The sequence below is a fragment of the Fundulus heteroclitus genome, chromosome 21, assembly GCF_011125445.2.
Source record: "Fundulus heteroclitus isolate FHET01 chromosome 21, MU-UCD_Fhet_4.1, whole genome shotgun sequence".
NCBI lineage: Eukaryota > Metazoa > Chordata > Actinopteri > Cyprinodontiformes > Fundulidae > Fundulus > Fundulus heteroclitus.
In genome coordinates this window covers 28,841,522-28,863,384 of record NC_046381.1, presented here as the reverse complement: position 1 = coordinate 28,863,384, position 21,863 = coordinate 28,841,522, and the positions used below count along the sequence as shown (strand labels likewise).

Genomic DNA, 21,863 nt, shown 5'->3' with positions numbered 1-21,863 from the left:
CAGATCCAGGGCAAAATCACCCTCCCTTACCATAGTAGGACAGTGGTGTGCTGAGATGAAGCAAATACTTAGATGCCATGGGTGAGGTTGCGAAGGGTTTTAATCATATTTTGTGAACATAAACTAAAATTGTGTTTTGTGTTTGTTTTTGGTTGTTTTTCTTTTTTTTTTTTCTCTCACTTTGGTGCCCAGTACCATGGAAACACGGATAAAAGGATGGGGTGAGAATATAGGCTTTCCAGAGAAAGTTTCATTATCTTTGTTTTACCTAATTTGTAGCGTATATTTTAGTTGGAATAAATCGGTTCAAAGTTACTTGCTCTCACTTGGTAACTTAGTGAGGAGAAATCTAACAAGGCCAAGAGTTTGCCTTACTAATCCTTGTTGTTCGGTTTCCTGAGTATCTGTTTAATACTTCTTAAACAAAATCTTCACACAATGTCAGACCAAACAACAACACACTGGGAGAGCTAGGCATTTAAAGCAACAAAAAAAAGGAGCAGCTTTGGATAGTCAGGACTGCATATTATGACGGAAATGCCATCAAAAGAAACAATAATGTATGTCTGTCTGAGCAGATGGTTATGATAACATGAGGTAGAACAAAACTTCATTAGCTGAGGAAATGAGCAAAAAGGATTTAGTTTGGTCAACCTCCCGCAGTGGGCAAAAAATCACATCAGTTACAGAAAAAATGTGTTAATAAAAAGTGAAGTCATTACTGCTGGCTTATACAACATTAGATTTTGATTTAATTAAGTTTCATAAATGTTCCTAATATGTTTCCAATAAAAGAACTGACCGTTTTCTACTTAAGTCTGAAATCAGATTCAGTTAAATTAAGCATGTAGGAAAAAAAGCACTATTGTAGACTTTGACTCCAACCATATGTCTGTTTGTTTTACTGAATTACAAACAAGACAATACTAATCAGAACAAAGTTCACAATGACTAGGAAAAAAACAATCAACCTTTGAGGAATGGTAATAAAAAGACATCAGGTTTTTGCAGGTTCTACAGATCCATGAATGTGTGGAACTGATGCGGGTTCCAGATACTAGTTCCACAATAACTATAGCCTACCGTGCCACACGTGTGGAACGTGCTGCATTCTGAAATGTCAGAGTAAGGTTAGGCTCCACATTTTACATAATATACACACAAGACGTCTGTTTTAGTGATACTAACCACCATTTAACGGTGATTGCTGTCCCACACAAGCAGCAGTATCTCAACTCCACACCTACTGTACCCATCAGCTGATGAATGCTCACGACAGGAAACCTAAAATACCTTTTTTTCCTTTGCTGATCTTATACTGACTTATATTATAGTTCTTAAAGGGAATATTATAGACAAAATTTGTAAAAAAAAAAACAAGGAACAGTTTGTTAACCTGACGTGTAGTAATCATCATCATCATCATCATCATCATTCACTTTACAGTGTTGGTCAGCAGTTTCTCCTTGCCAACGTCTCTTCAAACATAATCTGCTGTCCATTTTGAGAACTGAAACTCTACCGTCCTTCCCGGACAGACCAATCTTCAAACTGGCAATTTGTGCAAAGAGGTGATGAAACCAGGCAATGGTGCTGTAGAGCCGACGGAGCATGGCGGGAACACTGCACCATCCGTTCCTGCTGGCAGATCCATTTCACTAATGGACACCAGGAGAGCCTCTCTGCCCGTCAGGCATAAGGACACTGAAAGGCTGCAGGCTTTGTACTGCAGAGAACTCTCATCCTGCTTCTAGTGTTTGTTCTTTCTCTAAGGCTATTTCTGGCCCGCTTGGAGAGCAAGCACAGAGACAGAAACAATAACCCCAAACGGCAGAGTTTAGCAGGGACTCCTCACTGGGCTGAAAGTTCATCTAAGTGCTGTTTAGGGCTTCAGCTAATGATTATTTCAGTAATGGAGTGTTCTATTGATTATTCTGATGATCAATCGAGTAGCCGGGTTAAAAACGCTCGCATTCTGCTGATTTTTCATGTAACTGCTTAACAAAACAAATGAAATACTAAATACAAGAAAACAAATAATTCAAGTCGTTTGAAAAAAAAAAATCAACATTGTATTGCTTAAAATGAAAATCCCTAGTGCTATTATACGAGTCTGTTGACGCTGTGGTACAAGTGGACTTCCTGTGTGAAAGCTAGCAGAAAAGCCCAGACTCATCCAGACTGGGATGGGGCACTCTCTCTGTATCCTCTTTTGTGTTTTAATCTATAGCGTCTCTGCTCAGCAACAGATGCTGGTGGAAAGTGCTGAGGCCATAGAAAAGGCCAAAGGTTCTGGAGAGAAAAAAAAAAAAAAAAGTCAATAACACATCTTTTTAAAATAAAAACTGAAACCACAAAATAATGAGCGACGTTAATTACACATTGCAGCACACCTTTCCACCCACAGCTGCTAACAAGACGACGACGAACCCATTCCAATGGCCTCGGTAAACGACAGCCGCTACAGGAACCTGACTGATTCTCAGCTCAGCTATTGTCTCTTTGGCAGCCACAGCACATAATTAAGGATATCAGAGGCGTATGACAGAGACAATACGTGCCCCTCCAAGGCTCCAGACTCCTACGCGCCCATGCTTCCAGCGGTCCTCCCACACGCTGGCATCCAGCTCCATCTCCCCTGAGACCAACGGGCCAGAGCAGAGAAACGGTGGAAAGGCTCACAAACCACGCCTCTGACCTGCAACAGCACGCCGCACGGCTGCATCAAATTACTGCTAAATCTGAAAACGCAGAACCACGACGAGACGAGGCATCACAAGCCGCGACACGATCGTTTTGTACACCTTTGCTCTGGGATCTAAAAGATCAAAGAGAAGTTTGACACAGTAGACAGATTCAAGCAATGGCAGGAAACACACGCAGCAGCAGAAAAATCCAAATGAATGAGAATTAATGTTTAACATTGTAATGGTCAGAAATCTACACCTTATAAATGAGGAATGATCTTTACATGCCACAACATCACACTTCTACGTATTTTATATGACGAAACACAACGGTGAACTGGAGGACAAATAGTACATGGTTTTCAGAACCCTTCACCTCTATCCATTGTGAGATCAATAAAGTTCAATTATTATTATCCCGGAACATATTACAATTCACAGAGCACTGGTCGATTCGCCATCCGACGATGAAAGAGTATGGCACAACTGCAAACCTACCCAGACTAGAAGGACAGGCTGTGCATAAAGAGAAGAGGCCCACAAGATCTCTGGAGGAGTTGCAGAGATCCATGGCTCAGGTGGAGATTCTGTCGACAGGACAGCTGGTAACCATTCACTCTGCTAGTCTGGACTTTATGGAAGGGTGCCAATGAGACATGCCTCTGTTGAAACTGTAAGAAGGGTTATTTTCTTTGCCACATGCCAGGGGAAGAAGTAAACATGTGAAGGAAGGTGATCTTTACGAGACCAAAACTAAACCCTGGGCCAACACCATGTTGCTGTGATGCTTTGCCTCAGCAGGGATGGGGAAACCGGTTGATGTTGATGTGAAGATGATTGGTGCTAAATAACATTTCCAAAAAAGGCTAATAAATATTCCAAGATACGAGCAACATCATGATAGGTGGTTTCTGTGTTGATTCATGAACTGATAACTGTCCATTGGCTAGACATTTTACACATAATGAAAAACTCTAATGAAGACCTCCTGGGAAGTCCAGAAAAGCAAATAGGCAGGGATGGCAACACCTCTGCTGTTCTGCCACACCATCAAACGTCTCAAATCGTTTGTTGCAAAACACACAAGAACAAAGTTCTCTACAGATAATATGCAGAGAACAAGCTGCCAGAACTCACAAACCAGAACCACCCTGGGCACCTTAAAGATACTCGATCTTATTCATTAAAGCAGCTGTATAATGGCACCACTTTATTTAGTGTTATACAATGAATAAGCAGCCACAGTTCCTGGATCAGGAACAAAAAAAGCGCCAACGTTTTTGTAAGTTTGGGGCTTTGCAGAGAAAGAGGAGAGACAAGAAGCACTTGGTGATGCTAAGGGACTAAAACCTGACGTCTGTTCTCAGATCAGCTCAGTACAGCTATCACCGTCCACCTCTTAGAGAGGGAGCCTCCACTGAGAGGAATGGCTAGCAGCTGTTGCAGAGAAAGGTTGTGGACACAGCTAGCGCTGGTTATGTAACAGTACGCTGAGCGCCCTGAGCATCATCGCTTGTGTCCAAACACAGACCTGTTGCTCAACGGGAGGGGGCGGCCATGCTTCCCGCTGAACACTCTGAAGTATCTGACACAGGGTCACATTACACACAACTGCTGGAGCTGGCAGTCTCCAAGTTACAAGGTGAAACGCCACGGAGAGAGAGACGGGTCAACACCATGAGACTGGACCCAGTCAGGAGAACAGAGAGAGAAGAGGAGCTGCGGGGCTTAACCCAGGGCTCAGGAACAAACGAGAGCTGTTCTATCAGAACCAGGCCAGCTTGGTGTCCCTCCCTTCTCAGGGTACATACTGTCCCAGTCCCCTAAGCTACCAGAGTGAGCCGGGCCCAGAGAGAGAGAGCGGCGCTGAGAGACAGGCGAGGGACTGGAGGAACGGCGGCGAGCAGCGGGGTGAGGCGAAGGAGAGCAAATGAGATAGGTGATGCATGGCGCCGTGCTCTCTGGGAATAATCGGCCCGCTGCATCACAGGCTGACAGGCCGAGCCGCTTTATGGCGCTGGGGTGAAGAGAGCTGCAAACAACAACAACCAGCCTGACGTCTCTGCTCTGACGGCTGCGTTATTTAGCTCCACGCCTGCTGTTCTTCAGCCTTTATACGACAGCATACATCCATTGTCCTACCTTAGCATAGCTGGAGCTAATTACGTGTCCTCTTCTCTACATTTTGGTCGAGATCAACGGGAAAGTCAAATGGCAGGTTTGACGATTGTGTGGTGGCTGGAGTTGCACATACGGCATCAAAACAGAGACAGGCCAGATCAAAGAGAGACCGTAGCCTGGTAAACAGGGATCAAGCACTTTTTAATGGTTACCTTGGAAAAATATGACAGTACAATTTTAAATGTAATTACCATAAAAACTGTACTCTATTACAAGCTACAACAGTTATAGTGTTTTGACTGCCCGTCCCATGAAGCATTGCAATTGCTTTTGCAGCAGAGAAGGCGGAGAACGCAGGGCCTCAGTAAAGGTAAAACAAGGATTTAAAAACTTAAATCGGTATTCTGGTGAAAGATGACTTCATTACTTAATTTATTGGGGAACAACTAGAGTGTAAGGAGATCTCAATGTGTGAGATGTCACTATACCAAAGCTTCACGACACTTCTCATTCTGGTTCAGGCAACTGCTTTGACGAGTGAATTTCTCCATTGTGAGATCAATAAAGACTATCTTATCTTATCTTTCTCTCTTTATTTTGTCACCTCCTCATCAGTTTAAATAGACTATGGTTGCAACAGCAAAGGCCATTCCTACCGCTCAACAAGACAGCCTCAATAATATGAGTCATTATGCCTTAAACTGTTTGCAGAGTGTCTTTATTTTCTTGACAGCACCAATGGAACAATGAACTGAGAAACAACCATCACAGTAAGAGCCTGACGCATGCATTCAGTGCTGTGAACGGTAAATATCCCTCACCCTGCGTAGATAAACGGGTACAGACAATGGATGGATGATAACAATGATACTTTATGGGTGAGGGAAAGTGATTAATGCTACTGGATGCAATCTTTTCAGCTAGTGATGATGCCATTAACAGATTGTAACCAAATGGTGACAGATGGTACCCATCATGAAAATTTGAACAATAATCAAAACATTACATTTTCAAATGTTTTTCATCTCTACTCTTGAACACTGGGACTGGTGCCATAATGCCAACACTGATATAGATGACCACACATTATTAAAGAGTTTGAATTGCTTGTTTATATCATCTACCTTAAATTTACAAAAACAAAAGGACTCTTAATTTACTCTCACATAAAAAACACATGGGAGCACTGATACTGTAGGACAAAAGTGAATTTTAGCTGTTACCTAGGATTTTTCAAGCACTTAAGTAAAACAGATTTCCTTTAAAGTATTCATTAAATTCTGGCAATTTATTTACATACCAAGTTACTAAAATGGTTTTCCTCCACACTGATCACTGACTAGCCCTGGATTCTAGCAATAACAGTGATAACAGCAGCATTACCAGGAACTGCTGCAATGCTCGATTCAGTTTGTTTTAGATGTTTGAGCTGAAAATATTCTTAGTTGAGCTCATTATTCAAGTAACAAGTTGGAAAACAGTAAGATTTTATTTGTTCTAATGGCAAGTACTACAGGCAGCAGTAAATGCATTTTCATTGAATGTGTTCAATCACTGAAAGGAAGATGTTCACAAATAGAGGCCGTACGGTGCTATGTGTGCCACTGGGTTTAGGGAATTTAGAAGATGAAGAATATAAGAAGTGCTAATAAATAGTTTGCAAAGACAAGCAAACCACACAAGTGGTAAAAGTCCTAGCACTGTTCCTTCCCCACTCTTCTTCTGCTGTGACTCAGTGGACCCGTCTGTGACATCCCCAACTTCATAGATGACATGACACTGCTGTCTTCGGCCTGATCCAGGAAATTCATCAGTCTGCATGCTTCTGGTGACTTTTTTTGTGAATTTAAAAAAAAGGGGGGGAAATTGGAAATCAGAGAGTTTGAGCAAAAACAACAATAATCAGAAACCCAAACAGGTCTCAGAGGACTCCAGTTGTTCACTATGATATGTTTGCACCACCCACGCACCACTACGCCCTGCCTACACCGCTCTCAGCAGTGTTGTTAATAACTTTGCTGATTATTGCAGAATACTGTCGGTACCAGATTTACTTAGCCTGACATAACAGGCTTTCCACACACAGCAGTGTTGGAGTAAACAAACGTAGGTTTGCTCAGCAGGAACCAGAGATGGAAGGAAGAGCTTCTTGGACAGATGACTGATCTGAGCGTATTTTGTCAATCGGTGCGGTGTTGCGTCTGAACCTCGTTATATCCAAGCACGACGACGAGGCAGAGAGCGAGGGAGAAGGTTGGTGTGGTGGAGCTGGTGGCAGGGGTGTAGGTCTGGACTGATACCAAGACATTAAAATTCCAGCTTACAATTAGAAGTGCAACAAACTGCTGTATGTATGAAAGCATGTATAGAGAGCAGAACAGGGAGTCGGCTGAGATCAGCTGTTTTCTGTCTAAGTTTAAATTTGCCATTGCATCGTTGAGGTGAAAACTAAATATCCTGTTAAATCTACAAGCTTCACTGGCTGCTTCAACCCCGCTTGGATCTGGTTAACGCTCCTGGCCTAAAGCGTGAGCGTGAAAAATGTCTCTCACTCACCTCTCGCCTGCACTCTGCTAAGAGAACGTGACTCTCTTTAAACCCCGAGCTTGGTGTCAACGTCAGCTCCGGTCGAGCACTCGATGGGGCTTATGGGCTAAACTCTAGGCCGGTATCACAGAGGCACAAACCAAGACAGATGTGAGGAGGAGAACAGCGTCCTGTAAAATTACAGCTGAGCTCCGGAGACAGGTGGGCAGAGAGGAAGACGAGGCCGGCGGCTGCAGAGGAAGTGCCGGAGACAAGCTGAAGAGACATGCTAAGGCCCAGGAGGAGGACAGAGAGGAAGAATGCAGACAGGCAGACAAACAGCCAGACTGTCACATGATCAGAGAGGATGCACCGTTTGCTCAACTTCGATATTAGATTAACAGAGCTCCAGCGTTGCCCTTCAGGAGGTAAAGCAGGCCTCCTCTGGGCGAGCTCCCCTGCTGGCTGACTGGATGAGTGCTCGGGTGCAGGCAGGGCTGGAGGTAGGAATGCCAAGTATGCACTGGAAAACAAGCTAGGGCCTCTTCTTCAGTCTGTGCCGCAGAGAGACTCAGCAGCGTTCCAGCCCAAAACACTTGTTTCTGGAGGGATTTACGAGGTCTCAGTCAATACGAGAGAGAGCGGGAGCTTTCTTGGACGCGCCTTAGAAGATCTTAGCTTATTTAGACGCTGGCTGTAAGACGGCAGATCCTGACTCCACAGACAGAATCCACTGGGCAAAACGTGCAATTAGCCCGGTACTGTGGCACTGGACGCTCAGGAACAGACCGTGTCCATACAGTGAACTGCCGTCTCACACGCACGTGAACAATGCGTTCATTCTGCTTTACGTGGGAGAAAGCTCCCGTCGCACGGCAATAACGATCCAGCTCGCTGGGCCTAAAGAGCAGCAGTAAATTGATCAGCCCGGCCCGGGAGAGAAAGCATTTTCAAAGTGCCGCAAGAGAGCCTCAGCAAGCCCACACGCTCATATATTCCCACTAACACACACTCGGGTCTTTGATCAGCGGCGGGCGGCCAAACGGAGCCTGTGTTCGCTCTGCGTTTCTTCACAGGGCGATGGGCAATCCATCAAAACCTGAAGAGATGCTCAGACATTCATGTCCCTGCAGCGTTATTGTTCTCCTCCATCTTTAACGCCGACCTTGCAACAAGTCGTTCGTCTCTCCCTCCCTGGCAGCTGTTCCAGCATCCGCGGCTCAGAGGCTGCAGCTAATCTCCAAAATTCACCCAAACATGAAAAGCATAGATCCGTCTGGCCTCTGAAAGCCCATACAGGACTGAGAGTGCCCCCCCCACCCACCCTGTGCCTCTTCAAGCACTGCCAGAAAGTAAGAGGACCACACAGCAGGCAGACGGAAGCCAGACGCTGGCCTCGACTCAGCCGTTTCCTTTTCACAATCTGGACGCACTTACAGGCCGCTCGTGTTGCTGTGGCCACTGGGGTCCTTAGAGCGTCCCTTCTAAGAGGTTTCAATAAAACCAGACGTCCGACGTTGGAACGACGGCTAAATTTAGGGAAGTGAACGATCCGTCTTGTAATGACAGGGCCTGTGGCAGGGGGAACTGGGATGAAAAGTGGACAGACAGCTCATGTCGAGAGTGATACTTGCAAAGGACACCACATGATGACGGGCGCTGGTCGCTTCACCCTTTGAGCTTTTCACACATTTAGCTTTGGACCTCTCAAACGCTGCTTTCTTAGGTATAATTCAAAGCATTTTGTCCTGCTTGGGGGCTATTTTGTACCCATTTTGACAAACAATAGCTACTACCAATAAAGTAATTGTTAGAGACGCACCAAGACAGCAGGTGCTGTCAGCCAATTTTTCAGCTTTTTCAGCTTAAACGACCATCGCCGATGACCAGGTGGTTGGACGCCTTAAAGGAGCAATAAGTAAGAAATTTACAGCTAGATTTACCAAAACCATTCCCACCTGTCACCAGGGATGGAAGTAACATTCCCTATAAACAACTGGTCCTCTCCATCAACAATGTCTTGGTCACGTTTTTCTCCTTTCAAACCTAAGAGGTACGGTCCGGAACGACTTTGGTTAAGAGTGTAGCCCGCGTTCACTTCCTGGTTCCTGAGCCAATCATAGGAGAGTTTCCAGGGTTGCCAAAACAGAGAGCATCTAGTGGTATTTTATCTTAGCGAAAGAACAGCAGCCTGCAAACATGGAGGCCAGTAAGCGAAGCGGACCAGAAACAGAACAGATACATCGTATATCTCTCCTGTGGGAGTAATGATTCACCACAGCACTACACCGTTTACAAACAGCATAATCTTATATTAGATTGTTGTGAGTGACAGGTTGTTGTACCGTTTTGAGCCACTGGGGGTCAGTAGTACATACAGCTCCTTTAAGTTTAGCTGCTTTCAGTCTGAATGTGGGGTTGAAATTAAAGAGAGGAAGCACAGAGATGCAAGGTGTTAATTAAAAGAATCATCCTGTGGTATTTTTGCAGGTTTCTCTGGCTGCAGTAGAGTGAAACCTTCAGGAGATAAGAGGAAGGCCCAACAGAGAACAATGGAGTTTTGCTGTTCTTTCAAAATGCTACATTTGGAAATGTTAGCAGCAATTAAAAGAAACAAAATTAAAGTGCAGATAAGGATCTAGATGGCCTTGGATATGCTTCAGAGCTATTTTACAATCCTAGTAACATGAACATGCTGATTACTAAGGATGTGTCGACATTAACATGAGCATCCCTAACGAGAACTAAAAGGCCCACTTTGTACACGTCTATCAAGACCATGCTCAATTTTCGCACTTTTCTCTGACTCTGTTCCTATTAGAACTTGAAATGTGAAGTTAATGACAGAGCTGAGGTTAAACGGTTTCAGAAAAAAACATAAACTACAACCTTTTTAGATCCATTTTACACAAGCACTGCACCAGATTTCTCTACTGAACCCTCTTTATTTGAATTTTGATGCGGTCACACTGTTTTTTCCACCCGCTGGAGCAGGTGGAGGTGGACATGCCTGTTGTAGACGCAGATTTATTGTGTCTGTTCTCTCACACAGGAGCAAGGCCATGTCTCTACCTTTAATATAAATAATATAAATAATCATTAACTGATCACAGCAGAGGGGTAGACATATTTCTTTGAATGATGTTCTCATAAATCCCCAAAAGAGAAATTGGAAGCAGATTAATTGGTGTCAGCAGGTCAAAACGTTTAAAAAAGACCAAAATGGGTGACAAATTTCTCATAGTTCCCTTATGTGACTAAAACTCATAGTTCTGGTCTGATCAAGGACCGGGTCCTAATTCATAATACTCCACTGGTTCAATCCGGGATCAGAGTCATAGTCAATGGACATGGAGGCTGTAAAATGAACAAAACAATCTCCAAAGAGCTCTAGTGATATAGTCTTGTTTCTCCTAAACAGCCAGCGCATGTGAAAAACAGGCTTTCAGTGATATGCTCTGATAAGATTTGGGATCTTATAAAGTGCAGAAAAGAGGTTCAGACAACATATCTGATCAATTGGAGTCAGCTGACACCTAGACACCAATGTGTTTGCAGTAAAACCACCTACACATCCATCCAGGCACAGCAATCTCTAAATACACACTAGCCTGTACGACACAAAGTAAAACTTCATGAGATCATAGTATTCACATAAAAAGCTATAGCATCATCAAATCCTTTTATTAAAACAGAAAATGCAGGACATATTTTACTTCAGCAAAACTAATAAACTGATTATTACATTTATCTATTTTTATTTTGATGCAGAGACCTAGGCTAAAATATAGTCGTTAGTAGTAGTAGTGCTTACTGCTGATCTTAGTTGGTGTAACAAGTATACATGATATTAGTTGCTTAATTAGCAGTGGGCTGTTTAGTGGCCTTCCTTCAGCTTGCAAACCAGAGGAGCTGGCCCATGTGGCTGGGGAGAGGGACGTCTGGGCCTCCCTGCTGAAGCTGCTAGGGACCCGACCCCGGATCAGTGGAAGACAACGGACGGACGGACGTTGTTTTTTTTTTTCGTTTTTGGCTGACAAGTAAATTACTGTTGACAAAAAATAAGTAAATGTCGGTTGTAAATGAAAAAAAAATTATTACAGAAGGACAAAAACAAAACTGAATATTTTCATAACAAAATAAGTAGGAAATAAAAATATGGAAAAGGTGAGAAAATCTCATCACATCTCCTGTTAGCTGTGAAAAGGCGAAACAACTTAAATAAAATATCCAACCATATTCAGGTAGGTTGTTTAGAAAGGCAGAAAGACATGGAATAATATCCAAGTAGGGATGCAAGACCTCACAAAAATACGCAGTTCCAATATTCTTGCACAGAATTGCAAAGACAATATAGCATTAGTTGCCGTTTTCCTCGCTCTTTTCTTTGTCGCCCTTCTCACCAACAATCTCAGAGTTTCAGCATCTCGGTCAACCGACCCTAGATTTGCTGTGCCCGTGCGTCTAGGGCCATCAAAGCTCCTCCAACTCACTCAGATTGGCTGCAAGCAGAGCGTTGATGGATGAGGATCGCTCTTGAAATAGCCCTCTATATACGGCATCACAACAGTTGTTAGCGCTGGTGCTATGGCGGACACCGACAGAACGCCACGAGGCAGCTCGACCAATGAGATCTAATCTGAGCCGTACCGCTGACAGACATAATTGGCGCTCCAGCACTCTTGGAAAGCTTATTGATATGAGAAAATATGGAGACGAGGAAGACAGAAAAGGCTTTTTTTTTTTAATTTAAGACAGTTTGATGGAAAATGTTTGTAGTTTTGAAACTGACTTATGATTCTGGACATGTGTTGATAGTGGTAACCAGTCTGTGTGGAGTAGTAAACCTGCTGCAAAGGGAAAAGTGAAATAAATATCTGCTATGAGGACGGACTTCCTTCTAAACGGGCGTTAATCTTGAGAAACGCAGCAGGAAGCTCTCTTGCTCCTATTTCTCTCAACTGCAGCAGCAGTCCTCTTAAGAGAGAGCAGGCAAGTTGAAAGAATCGGGTTTTCTGCCGAGCCGTTCACTCGCCTGGCAACAGGCCGAACAGGATGACCTGACAGAACTCCACAAAGCCACCAGAGGAGAGTGGGAGTGGGTTCCACCTGCCCCCCCCCCCCCACACGCTGGAGCCGACAGGGAGTTCTGGCTGAATGCAGTCAGAGCGCCGTGTGTTTTACATACGCCCTGCCGGTGCTCCGGCAACCCCGCTATAAAAAGAGGTTTAAAAAAAGAAGACCCACGGAGCTGCCAGTGCGTGGAGTGAAATGTTGGCCTCGGTGATTTGACAAAGCATGAAAGGAATCGCTCAAGTTTGGTCAAGACCGGCAGCAACAGCAGAGACGAGCCTTTTCCCACTCAGATTGGACCCTTTGACCCACAGATGATTTAGCCATCATAACACTGGAGACGCTGACGCTGTGGACTGTGCTGCCGTCCCCACAATTCTTTGCTTCATACGCCGCATCACAAGTGGCATCCACACCCCGGCATGCTGCTGCTTACACAGGGGTCCCCGTGGCAGGGGGACTGGGGGCTACGCAGGATCCTCACAGATTTGACCTAGTTTCTATTCAGGCCCGGTTCTTTGTTCTCTCCACGGTGGAGGAGGCAGCAGCAGCGGCAGCAGCAGCAGCGCGTGGAACAAAGAACACAAGCAGCTTTTGGAGCTTTCAAACAAGCTGCCTCTGCCTGGATACAGCCACAATGTAAAACAGTTTGCGAAGGCGGCGCTGCTCGGACTCCCACCGTGTCCGGCTCTCCTCCTGTTCTCTGCTTTTATCCACCTACGCAGCAGAGGAAGGAGGATAAACCCCAGTTCCTGCCGTCCTCTCGCCGTTCCCCAGGCTCAGGGACATGAGACGGAAGCCAAGCAGGAGGGAGGAGAGCTGGCTCATCGGTCTGGAGACCGAAAGGAAATTAATTGAATGTTTTCATTGGGGGGAGAATTAGGAAATCACAATCCCTGGAGACACCTTGCAGAGATAATGGCTCTCTCCAAGCACCAGCCATGGCTGTGGCGACACCGTCACCCACAAGCACAGCTCACCACAGCTGTGTTTGCTATTCATGGTATTACAGCGAGTCCCAGAAGTATTCATATCCCTCCACCTTCTCCACATTTACAACCACAGACTGCCGTGGGGGTCAGTGACGGACACACAAAGTAGAGCTTAATTACCCCCCAACGGTCCTTCCTGCACTGGCTGCATGTACATTGTAGGATTGGTTTTAAGATTTAGCCTTTTAAATGCTTAAATTCTCAGGCGCCTGGTTTCTTATGGGAGCTTATACACAGGCATGTTCCCGGGTTCATACATGACAATCCTGTCAGAAAACCTGTCAGAGGGTGGAAACGACTGGAGAGCGGGGCAGAGGGTCAACAGCTCTAAACATGCAGCCAGAAATACAATGGAAAGCTTTAGCTCAAAGCACATCCATGTGTCGGGTTGATTTGGGTCTGGACTGGGACCGGGCCGTTCCCAGAATCTGTGGCAAGACTTGAACAAGTGCAACAAACTGCTGTACAACTGTGGAGTCAAAAATTTAACACCATGTATTATTACTACTTGACAGTTATACATCACAGTAGACCACAAAAACGTATAGTTTCAGGTTCAAATGTGACAAGCTAAAAAAGTTCAAAGTGGATGAATACTGTTGCACTAAATGAACCCAAAGACAAAAAATCTTTTACCTTCCTACAGAGAAGACAAACAGCCCACTTGGCCTTTATTTATCCATGTTTAAAGCGGAATGAAAACACTTGTTTACGGGCTGACCCATGTCTGGTTAATCGTGGACTGATTCTTTAGCAGTCGAATGGTGAATGGGTTAAAAAAGGAACATTGGTTTGCGGTGTGAGAAAAACCACCTGCGGTCTGAATTGAAAGGACAGGAACCGACTGGGACAAGAGCTGCTGGCCAAGATAAGAACGGAGCAGAGAGGAAATAAAGCAGTTAAAATGCAAGAAGGTGTGAAGCCATCTATAAAACTCAGCAGCGTCTGTGTGGGCACCGGCAGAGACGGCGCTCTGCTCCTTTACACCCCGTCTACTGTCAATCTAAGTTTTGGCGCAGTCACACTGATGGGATTATTCTGCTGAAACAACCAAAGGATCCTAAAAGCTCTCAGAAACCAGATCCTGGAGATAAGCATCAAAAAGTCTTCCCTACCTGCATGTGTTCTGTTGAGCTGCTGCTCAGCTCGTCCCCGGACTCCGAGTCGTTGCGGTGCTTGGTGGACCCCTCTCCTGGTGCCTCGCTCAGAGCCGGGCTCTTGTCGCTGTCCGGACTTTTGTTGTGGCCGCTCCCCGCTCTGAGCGGAGGCGAATCGGCTCGCGTCCGCGGCAACGACGAGTTGTTGCTGTGGTGATGGTTGTTGTTGTTGTGGAGGAGAACTAGCTCTGCCACCAGCTTGCAGTGGTGCGGACTCCCCAGGTTCTGGTTGGGGTCCTTGGGGAGGACGGGAGGCGTGACGCGGTCGGAGGACGGCGAGGGGGTGGAGGAAGGCGACGGGCGGCCAAAGCTGGACATCTCCGGCTGAGGCCTGTTGAGGTTCTCGTTGGATTCCCGGCAGATGTCCAGAACGGTGGGCTTGGCTCTCAAGGCAGGCTTCTGGGGGGGCATCAGCGCCCGCCGCACCTCCCTGACGTACTGCGCGGGCACATAAAAGGCTTTTGCACCTTCCTCCTTCCTCACCTGCCACCAGTCCTCGTTGGTCTTCTTCACCAGCATGTAACAATCTCCCTGACGAATGCTCACCATCTTGTCCTTGGCCTTGTACTCATAGTCGTACTCCACCTCGACGTAGACCTGGCCCGGGCCGATGGGAAGCCCCTCTCTGTCCGCCATGACTGCTGGAGCAAGCGCTTGGACTCTGACCCTCAGCTGCTCAGCGGCCAGGGCCCGGAGGACTCCTCATCTTTCACCGAACACTGCGGGACACAAGACGAGGCAGAGAGCGGAGGTTACATCTCAGCTCGATTCCACAACATATGATTCAGAGGCCACCGTACAGTCATTATACAGCTGAACTGCATCCTCCGTCATATCTAATGTTTGATACAAGAGTGAAGGACGTTCCGGTTCCCCACAGTAAAGACAAATCAGAAAATGATACGGCATTGTGAAAAAGGTTTTTGTATCTCCAGATGAAGCTGATGGGATTTTCACTTCAGGAAACATTCTATCTGGTGTCCAGTAATGATGCTTCAGCTTTCTCCTTTTCTGCTTCTAAAAAGGCCATAGCTGATGTCTTTCCATCAGCTACTGTCATTGTTTGTTGCACAGCTAAACGCACCACAGCAGCGCTCCCACGTGCCGAGGAGCTAACTGACCATTAGCACCTGGTGGCTACTAGCCCTCCTTATTCCAATGCTAGCTGTAGAGACCTTTCTCCTGCACAATGTTTAAAGCTACGCGCCGTTGTTGCACTGCAAAAACAGATGTAAAAATAAGTAAAATGTTCTTAAAGTTAGTGTATTTATCCTTCATTTGTGCAGGTAAATAAGATTATCTGCCAATGGTATGAGTATTTTGATCCCTAAAATAAGATAATTAGACATCCTGCACTTGAAATAAGACGACAGAGATAAGTTGTTCCTATTTTAGGTGCAAAAATCTTGTTCCATTGGCAAATCATCTTATTTACCTGCTCAAATCAAGGACAAATACACACATTTTAAGAACATTTTATTTATTTCTAGTTCCGTTTTTTGCAGTGTGCTCAGCTAAGGCCATATTTACCCAAGCAGCAGGAGCTGTTCCAGACCACATATTGTGAAGCGTTGTGCATCAGCTCCTAGCATTACTTCTCATTGTTATGGTAACTGGTTGTAACCTTGGATGAGCACCATCTCCCCCTCGCCCACAGAGCCTCCAGGTTCTTGGTTTGGACTCCACAGCTTATTAGTCACCTTTAATACCCCGACCACAACCTGCTACTGCTGCAACACGCTCACACTGTGGTGTGATGGCCCGCTGTACATGGCTGCTGAGTCAAACACACTGATTATCACCGCCACTACACACCGAGGTTTCTCTGGCTGCCCATAAGACCACAAAGAACAGCAGCCTGGGAACATGACCAGCCTCTGTGGGGCGAGAGGTGATGACGACAGGACCTAAAACACTTATCCTGCATGCAAACTTCTACAAAACGCCTTTATTCCCCAAGAGACCACATCCAAAAACAACATCGGCCTTTTTACTAGAACCCTGCTCTGCAGTTTGGCGTCGTTGCTCATCAGTGGAGACAAGACTCAGTCAGAACGCCTTAAAAGCTTCCTGCTATAGCGTCCAAAGTCAGTGTGTGAGTCAGGAAGCAGCTGGGCCCCTCTCCATTCCTTCAGGGTTTGTTTTGGGGTTAGGCCCGCCATTGATTGGCCTGTCAGAGAGCATCCCTTCGTCTGGCTACCTGGTGGATCCCTCTCGTTTCAGATTCTCTCTCCTCGTCCCAGAGATAGCGGCTGCCGCTGCACGGGTGGAGCGGGCGGCACGAAGCAGGTGCTCCGAGTGAGGCGTGAGAACCTGCTGCTGAAGCTATAAGAGGAAGGAGAGAGCCTGCAAACAGAGCTGCTCAGTGACAGCTCCACACCCTGAACAGATTTACAGCGCTGAGAGCAGGCTGCCCGCTCAGGAGACTGAGCGTTCAGACTGAGCGGAGAAGTTCCTTTTAGAAGCCTGCGTTAAGCATTTATAGTCCCCCACTACGGTGTGTACGGAACGGTAAGCTAGAACCTTTAGCCATCGGGTCACATTACGGCAGCAGACAACAACGCGTTTGATCGGGCCACTTTCGCACCTTTCGTTGTTTCAGCCCATGCAAGAACCTACTACACCTTTGAGTTGATTTTTTTTCCGTTCGTTAATTGAATACAGACCTACGCAGCTAACCTTCGTCAAAAATTAATAAAAGGCATAAGTTCGAACAGAATCTGTCTATTTTGTAGTAGGCTGGTGCCCATCTCCAGTGTTCATTGGGTGAGAGGCGGGGTCCACCCTGGACAGGTCACCAGAAAGACATACAGGACAGATGAAACTGGAGTACCCAGAGAGAACCCACGCATGCACAGGGAGAACATGCAAACTCCATGCACAAAGACCCCAGGTCGAACCCGGGGTTCAAACCCAGGACCTTCTTGCTGCAATGCACCAGTGCTTAAAAACTGCAAAAAAATTTAACTAATCGTATTTTATTGAACTAAAAAAAAAAAAAAACTTTTTAGGGTGAAACTAGTGGGAGTTCTTAGTTTTTGGTTGAAAAGGAAAAAAAGAAACTTGGGTTCTTTTGTGCTGATCATCAATCAGAGCTGAGCAGGGGGATTTCAGTCTCTGGCCAACTGACTGGTTCATCTCTTATTCTAATCAAAACTTGGCGTGTCATATTAAGCCAACACAGCCAATCAAATACTGCTGAGCTGTATATAAGATCTAAACAAACCGTTTAGATATTTGGTATTTTTTGCAATGCTAAGCATTCTTATGCAGACAGGCAGCCCATGCCCTTATTGTATTACCTTGGGAAATCTTGTTGAGAACATCCCATTGAGCTAACACAGAAAATAATACCATTAAACTAACCTCTAATTGTCTCTAAATATAATTAATAAAATTCTCATACTTTTTTGGTTGGAGTTACCATAACCCAGAGTTGAGGGGCTGAAGAGCCACAGCCACCAATGCAAAGTAACTACATGTGAAGCGGGAGGAAAAGGGTTACAAAAGAATCTGAAAAGTGTGCCATGAATTTGAATTCTGACTCAATATTTCATAGACTCCGTTTTCTCATCAGTTACAGCAGCAACCGGTATATTTCTACCGTAGTTACACATCTGCTCCTGACCAGCATCCCCATCCCCACTGAAGAGAAGCATCCCCTCAGCCTAATACTGCCACCACCATATCCCCCAATGCCAAGGGCATCTAGGTATGATTCAAAAGATCACTTTGCCTTTGATCTCTATTGTCTCTCTTCCTTTAAAGGTGAGATACATGACTGTTCTGTTGACAGATTCAAATTCCACAAGCACACCACACTTTTCAGATTTTTACTGTTCAGAAATTGCATGAGTCAATTTTCTCCTTCATTAATTATGTACTAATTTATGTTGGTTTACTGCATAAAATGTCCTTAATACACTAAGGTTTGTGGTTGTAATGTGACAAGATGTGGTAAAAGTTTAGTGGTTAAACTTCAGCAATAAACACAGTCCCATCATGCATGGCATACACAGCTTGGCTGCAGCCAAGACACCAACTAACACACGAACTGGGAGCAAATCTTGTAACAGTCCACCTCTAACATCATGCAGATGTTTTACAGCAGCAGCAGCAGCAGCAGCAGGGGAGGCAGAGATGAACTAGTACAGGACACACCCCACTGTGACCTCACTGTGCTGTAACACGATGAAGGAAATTCAGGTCGTGTTGTGCTGCTGCAAACTGACGTAGGACTTACTGAGGCCACAAATGTTGAGGAAGAAAATGTGACGCAATAATCAAATCAATTTTCTTCCCTTGGATAAACATGGATCCTTATCAGGTGAGATGGGCTGACACTTCCCTAACAGAGAGAGGCTCCTAGCCAGTACCACCACTAAAAACAAACCCATTCTCAGCAAGCAGAGCAAAGCTGGCTGAAATCCAAGCATGACATCGCTCGCCTTGGCAGGGGCCCACAAGCCCACTGCGGCAAGTCACTCCTGTTTCAGACACGCTCCTGCGAACCGAAAAAATGAAAAAATAAAAAAATAAACGGATAGCTGGGTTTCTCTTTCCAGATGCTCTGCGGTCTGAGCGCTCTGCCAGATGTCCCGAGTGAGTAAACTTTCAGGAGAAGCAGATCTCCGCGCAGCGTGGTGTCACAGAGCAGTGAAGTCACCCCAGCAGCGTGCCCGCCAACTTGTTGTTCAGCTGAGATTTGAAAGCATGTAGCGCAAATTACCGTCTGCCTGGTCCAGAGAAAAACATCCAGGAAACCTGCTGTGGTGTATTCCATTGTGGTTCTGAAACCTGCCGGCTCTACATCATAAATTCCTTTCTAGAAATCCCCAATCAGCTATCTGGAGAAAAATGTGCTACATTAGAACAATCTCACCTGATCTGGAAAAAGAAAAGCAGGAAAGTGAAATAAATAATACTGAAGTAGAGAGCTTAGGTCAACAACTGCAGACCAGCAGCATAGTCAGGCATACTGGCAGTGAATGGAAGCAGCTGAAAATCTCACTTTCCTACATAGTGTGGTGTTTCATGAGGTTTTATCTGCACTACTATAATGTAGAAGTCAAAATGATTACCCCAAGGACACCGCCTACAACACCCAAACTTTGAAGTTGTGTACAGTGTGCATGTGCTGAGAAACCTTTAGTAAAAACACCACAGTTTTGCTTTATAAAATAAATTACACAAATCCAAAATGTTTACAAACCAATAATATATAACATGGTCTAAACATACAGAATAAAGCTATTATCAATTGCAACTATTTACTGTTACTCTGATTTTGATTCACAGGCTGCTGAACCTTTACAAAGTGACAGAAGGTTACTAGCTTTCATGCAGCTAGCAGAAAGGCAGTGCTAGATAACAGGTGGGGGAGGGGCGGCACTGAGTAAGTGTACGCTTCAAGAGTTTAGAGAGAACTCTGTTCACTCTGCCACTTTCTCTGGCATTTTAAACGAAATTTAAACTACAGGAACACTGATGGAAATTTTTTACAAGTTTAGAAACTTTTTTTTTTTAACCCTGGTAAACCTCAATACTAGTAACCAATGCTATTGGTTTTCTCACCACATATCAAATGTATGGAGCTAAAATGAGGCCAAAAGTTTTGTTAATTTAAAAAAAGAAATTTTAAGCAAAAAAACTTTAAAGTTTAATGTTAGTTTTCAATTTCAGTTTTGAAATTTTTATTAAAAGTTTTTCAATTAAAATTTCTTTTTTTCAAATTAACAAAACTTTTTGGCCCCAATTTAGCTCCATAGGCCACCTTTGGCGCAACATGCCCAGTGAAGAAGTAAGTAATTCATAATTTTATAATGCTGTTGGTAAGAGAACGTTTTGATCCGATGGGCGTGCTCTCCGCCATGTTGTACCTGGCAATGACATACGTGCATGCACATGCGCGGCTGGCCCGGCTATGTAAACAAGATACTGGAGAACAACACAGAGGGATAGTGAGTGACGTTTAACCATAGTCATCCAAAAAGATACCTTTAAGTCTTTACAAAACTATTTTTTAGTTCTTTCTATATAAAATAATGTAATTTTGCTTATTGCTCCTTAAAGGTCTCAATGGATATCGTAGTTAAATAAATCAAATAAATCAAATCAATGCTTCTCCCATAACAGTGACAGTGAAGGGAAGAAGCTGAAAGTCTCACTTTTCTACACCTAATGAATCCGTGTTTTGCTAATGAAAGGTTAAAAGCACAAGTAGAAGTGTCAAAACATCACTCCTGTCACTCAGACTGTGTACTCTATCCCACAGTTAGTGTCCTCACAACAGTATGCCATTTGGCTGCTTCACAGCCACATTATAGATAGTTAAAGCATTTAAATAAAAGCCTGACTGGGAAATCAGGATAAAGACATAAAAATATACCACATTAGGGTAATGGGCTTTAAGTCAACACCCGTCTGCAGACCCGCTACCTCAGCAGCCAAACACACTGAGACTGACTGCCTTTGTCCCTGTGCTTTATTCAAACCAGATGTGACCCAGCATCCACGCCAACATGTGTTGCAGCCTCTGCGGCCCATTAAAACAATCGCAGAACTGCTTAAAAAACCCCGTAAACAAGCACGCTGGGTTTTATAAGCTGCTGTTTTATTTATTTTTCAGGGGTCGGGGGGGCTGATGGGGATGGGTGAGAGTTGCCCAGGGGCGTTTAGATGGGGGGCAGGGTCCATTCCTTCCTCTGCCACAAACAGGCTGCAGAAAGCCAACACAAAGGAGTTTAATCCTGGTGCGTTGACAACAAAGGCTTCCCACTCCCCATCAGCAGAGATTCCCAGGAGCGAGGGGCAGAGACCCCCACCCACCCGCGACCTGAAACGGCCCGTGGACAGTGGGAGGAAACGAGCCCAACAATTAGGGAGGTGTGAGGCAAACAGAAGGATGCGATCACCTGCTATGTTTGATCTCCCAGCTGGCCCAACTTTTACCATCAGGAAACTGGTGCTGCCGGACACGGTTCGGCTGTCGCCCACTGCCCGCGGGCAGCACCGTGGGTAATTCCACGGGGTTTCGTCTGCGGACAAAAGCGCTGCAGGTTGAGTCGCAGCCCGCCGCTCTGCAGCAGCGTGCATAGCAACAAAGTGACTCCGTTAGAAGCCAATGGCCTCTCACCGGGCCGGAACGTCACGCTAAACCCAAACCGGACTCACCCCCCAGAAAACGGCTCCTGTGGCGTGGGCTTCTGCGCTGCGCGTCCACCGCTGAAGGAGAGCAGAGGAGGGTGTTTTTTTCCCGGAGCTCTCTGAAAAGCGTGTGTTTCCCCGGCGGGTCCCGCTGCAGACCT

The 21,863-nt window shown here is 45.3% G+C and overlaps 1 protein-coding gene across 7 annotated transcripts in view; it reads right to left on the bottom strand.

The window, feature by feature from the left end:
• arhgap12b (Rho GTPase activating protein 12b) overlaps positions 1–21,863 on the bottom strand; it is a 67,235-nt gene extending 45,372 nt beyond the window's left edge. For 2 of the 7 annotated variants that reach the window (XM_012871192.3, XM_012871195.3), the window contains exons 1-2: positions 21,731–21,860; positions 14,515–15,275 (exon numbers count right to left, since the gene is read on the bottom strand). In XM_012871192.3, coding sequence (XP_012726646.2) covers positions 14,515–15,192 — 678 coding nt within the window. In that variant the 5' untranslated portion in view covers positions 15,193–15,275; positions 21,731–21,860. Of the gene's footprint in view, positions 1–14,514; positions 15,276–21,470; positions 21,594–21,730 lie in introns of those variants that run through there. The other 5 variants (XM_036124804.1, XM_021320815.2, XM_012871193.3 and 2 more) reach the window with 5 other exon arrangements.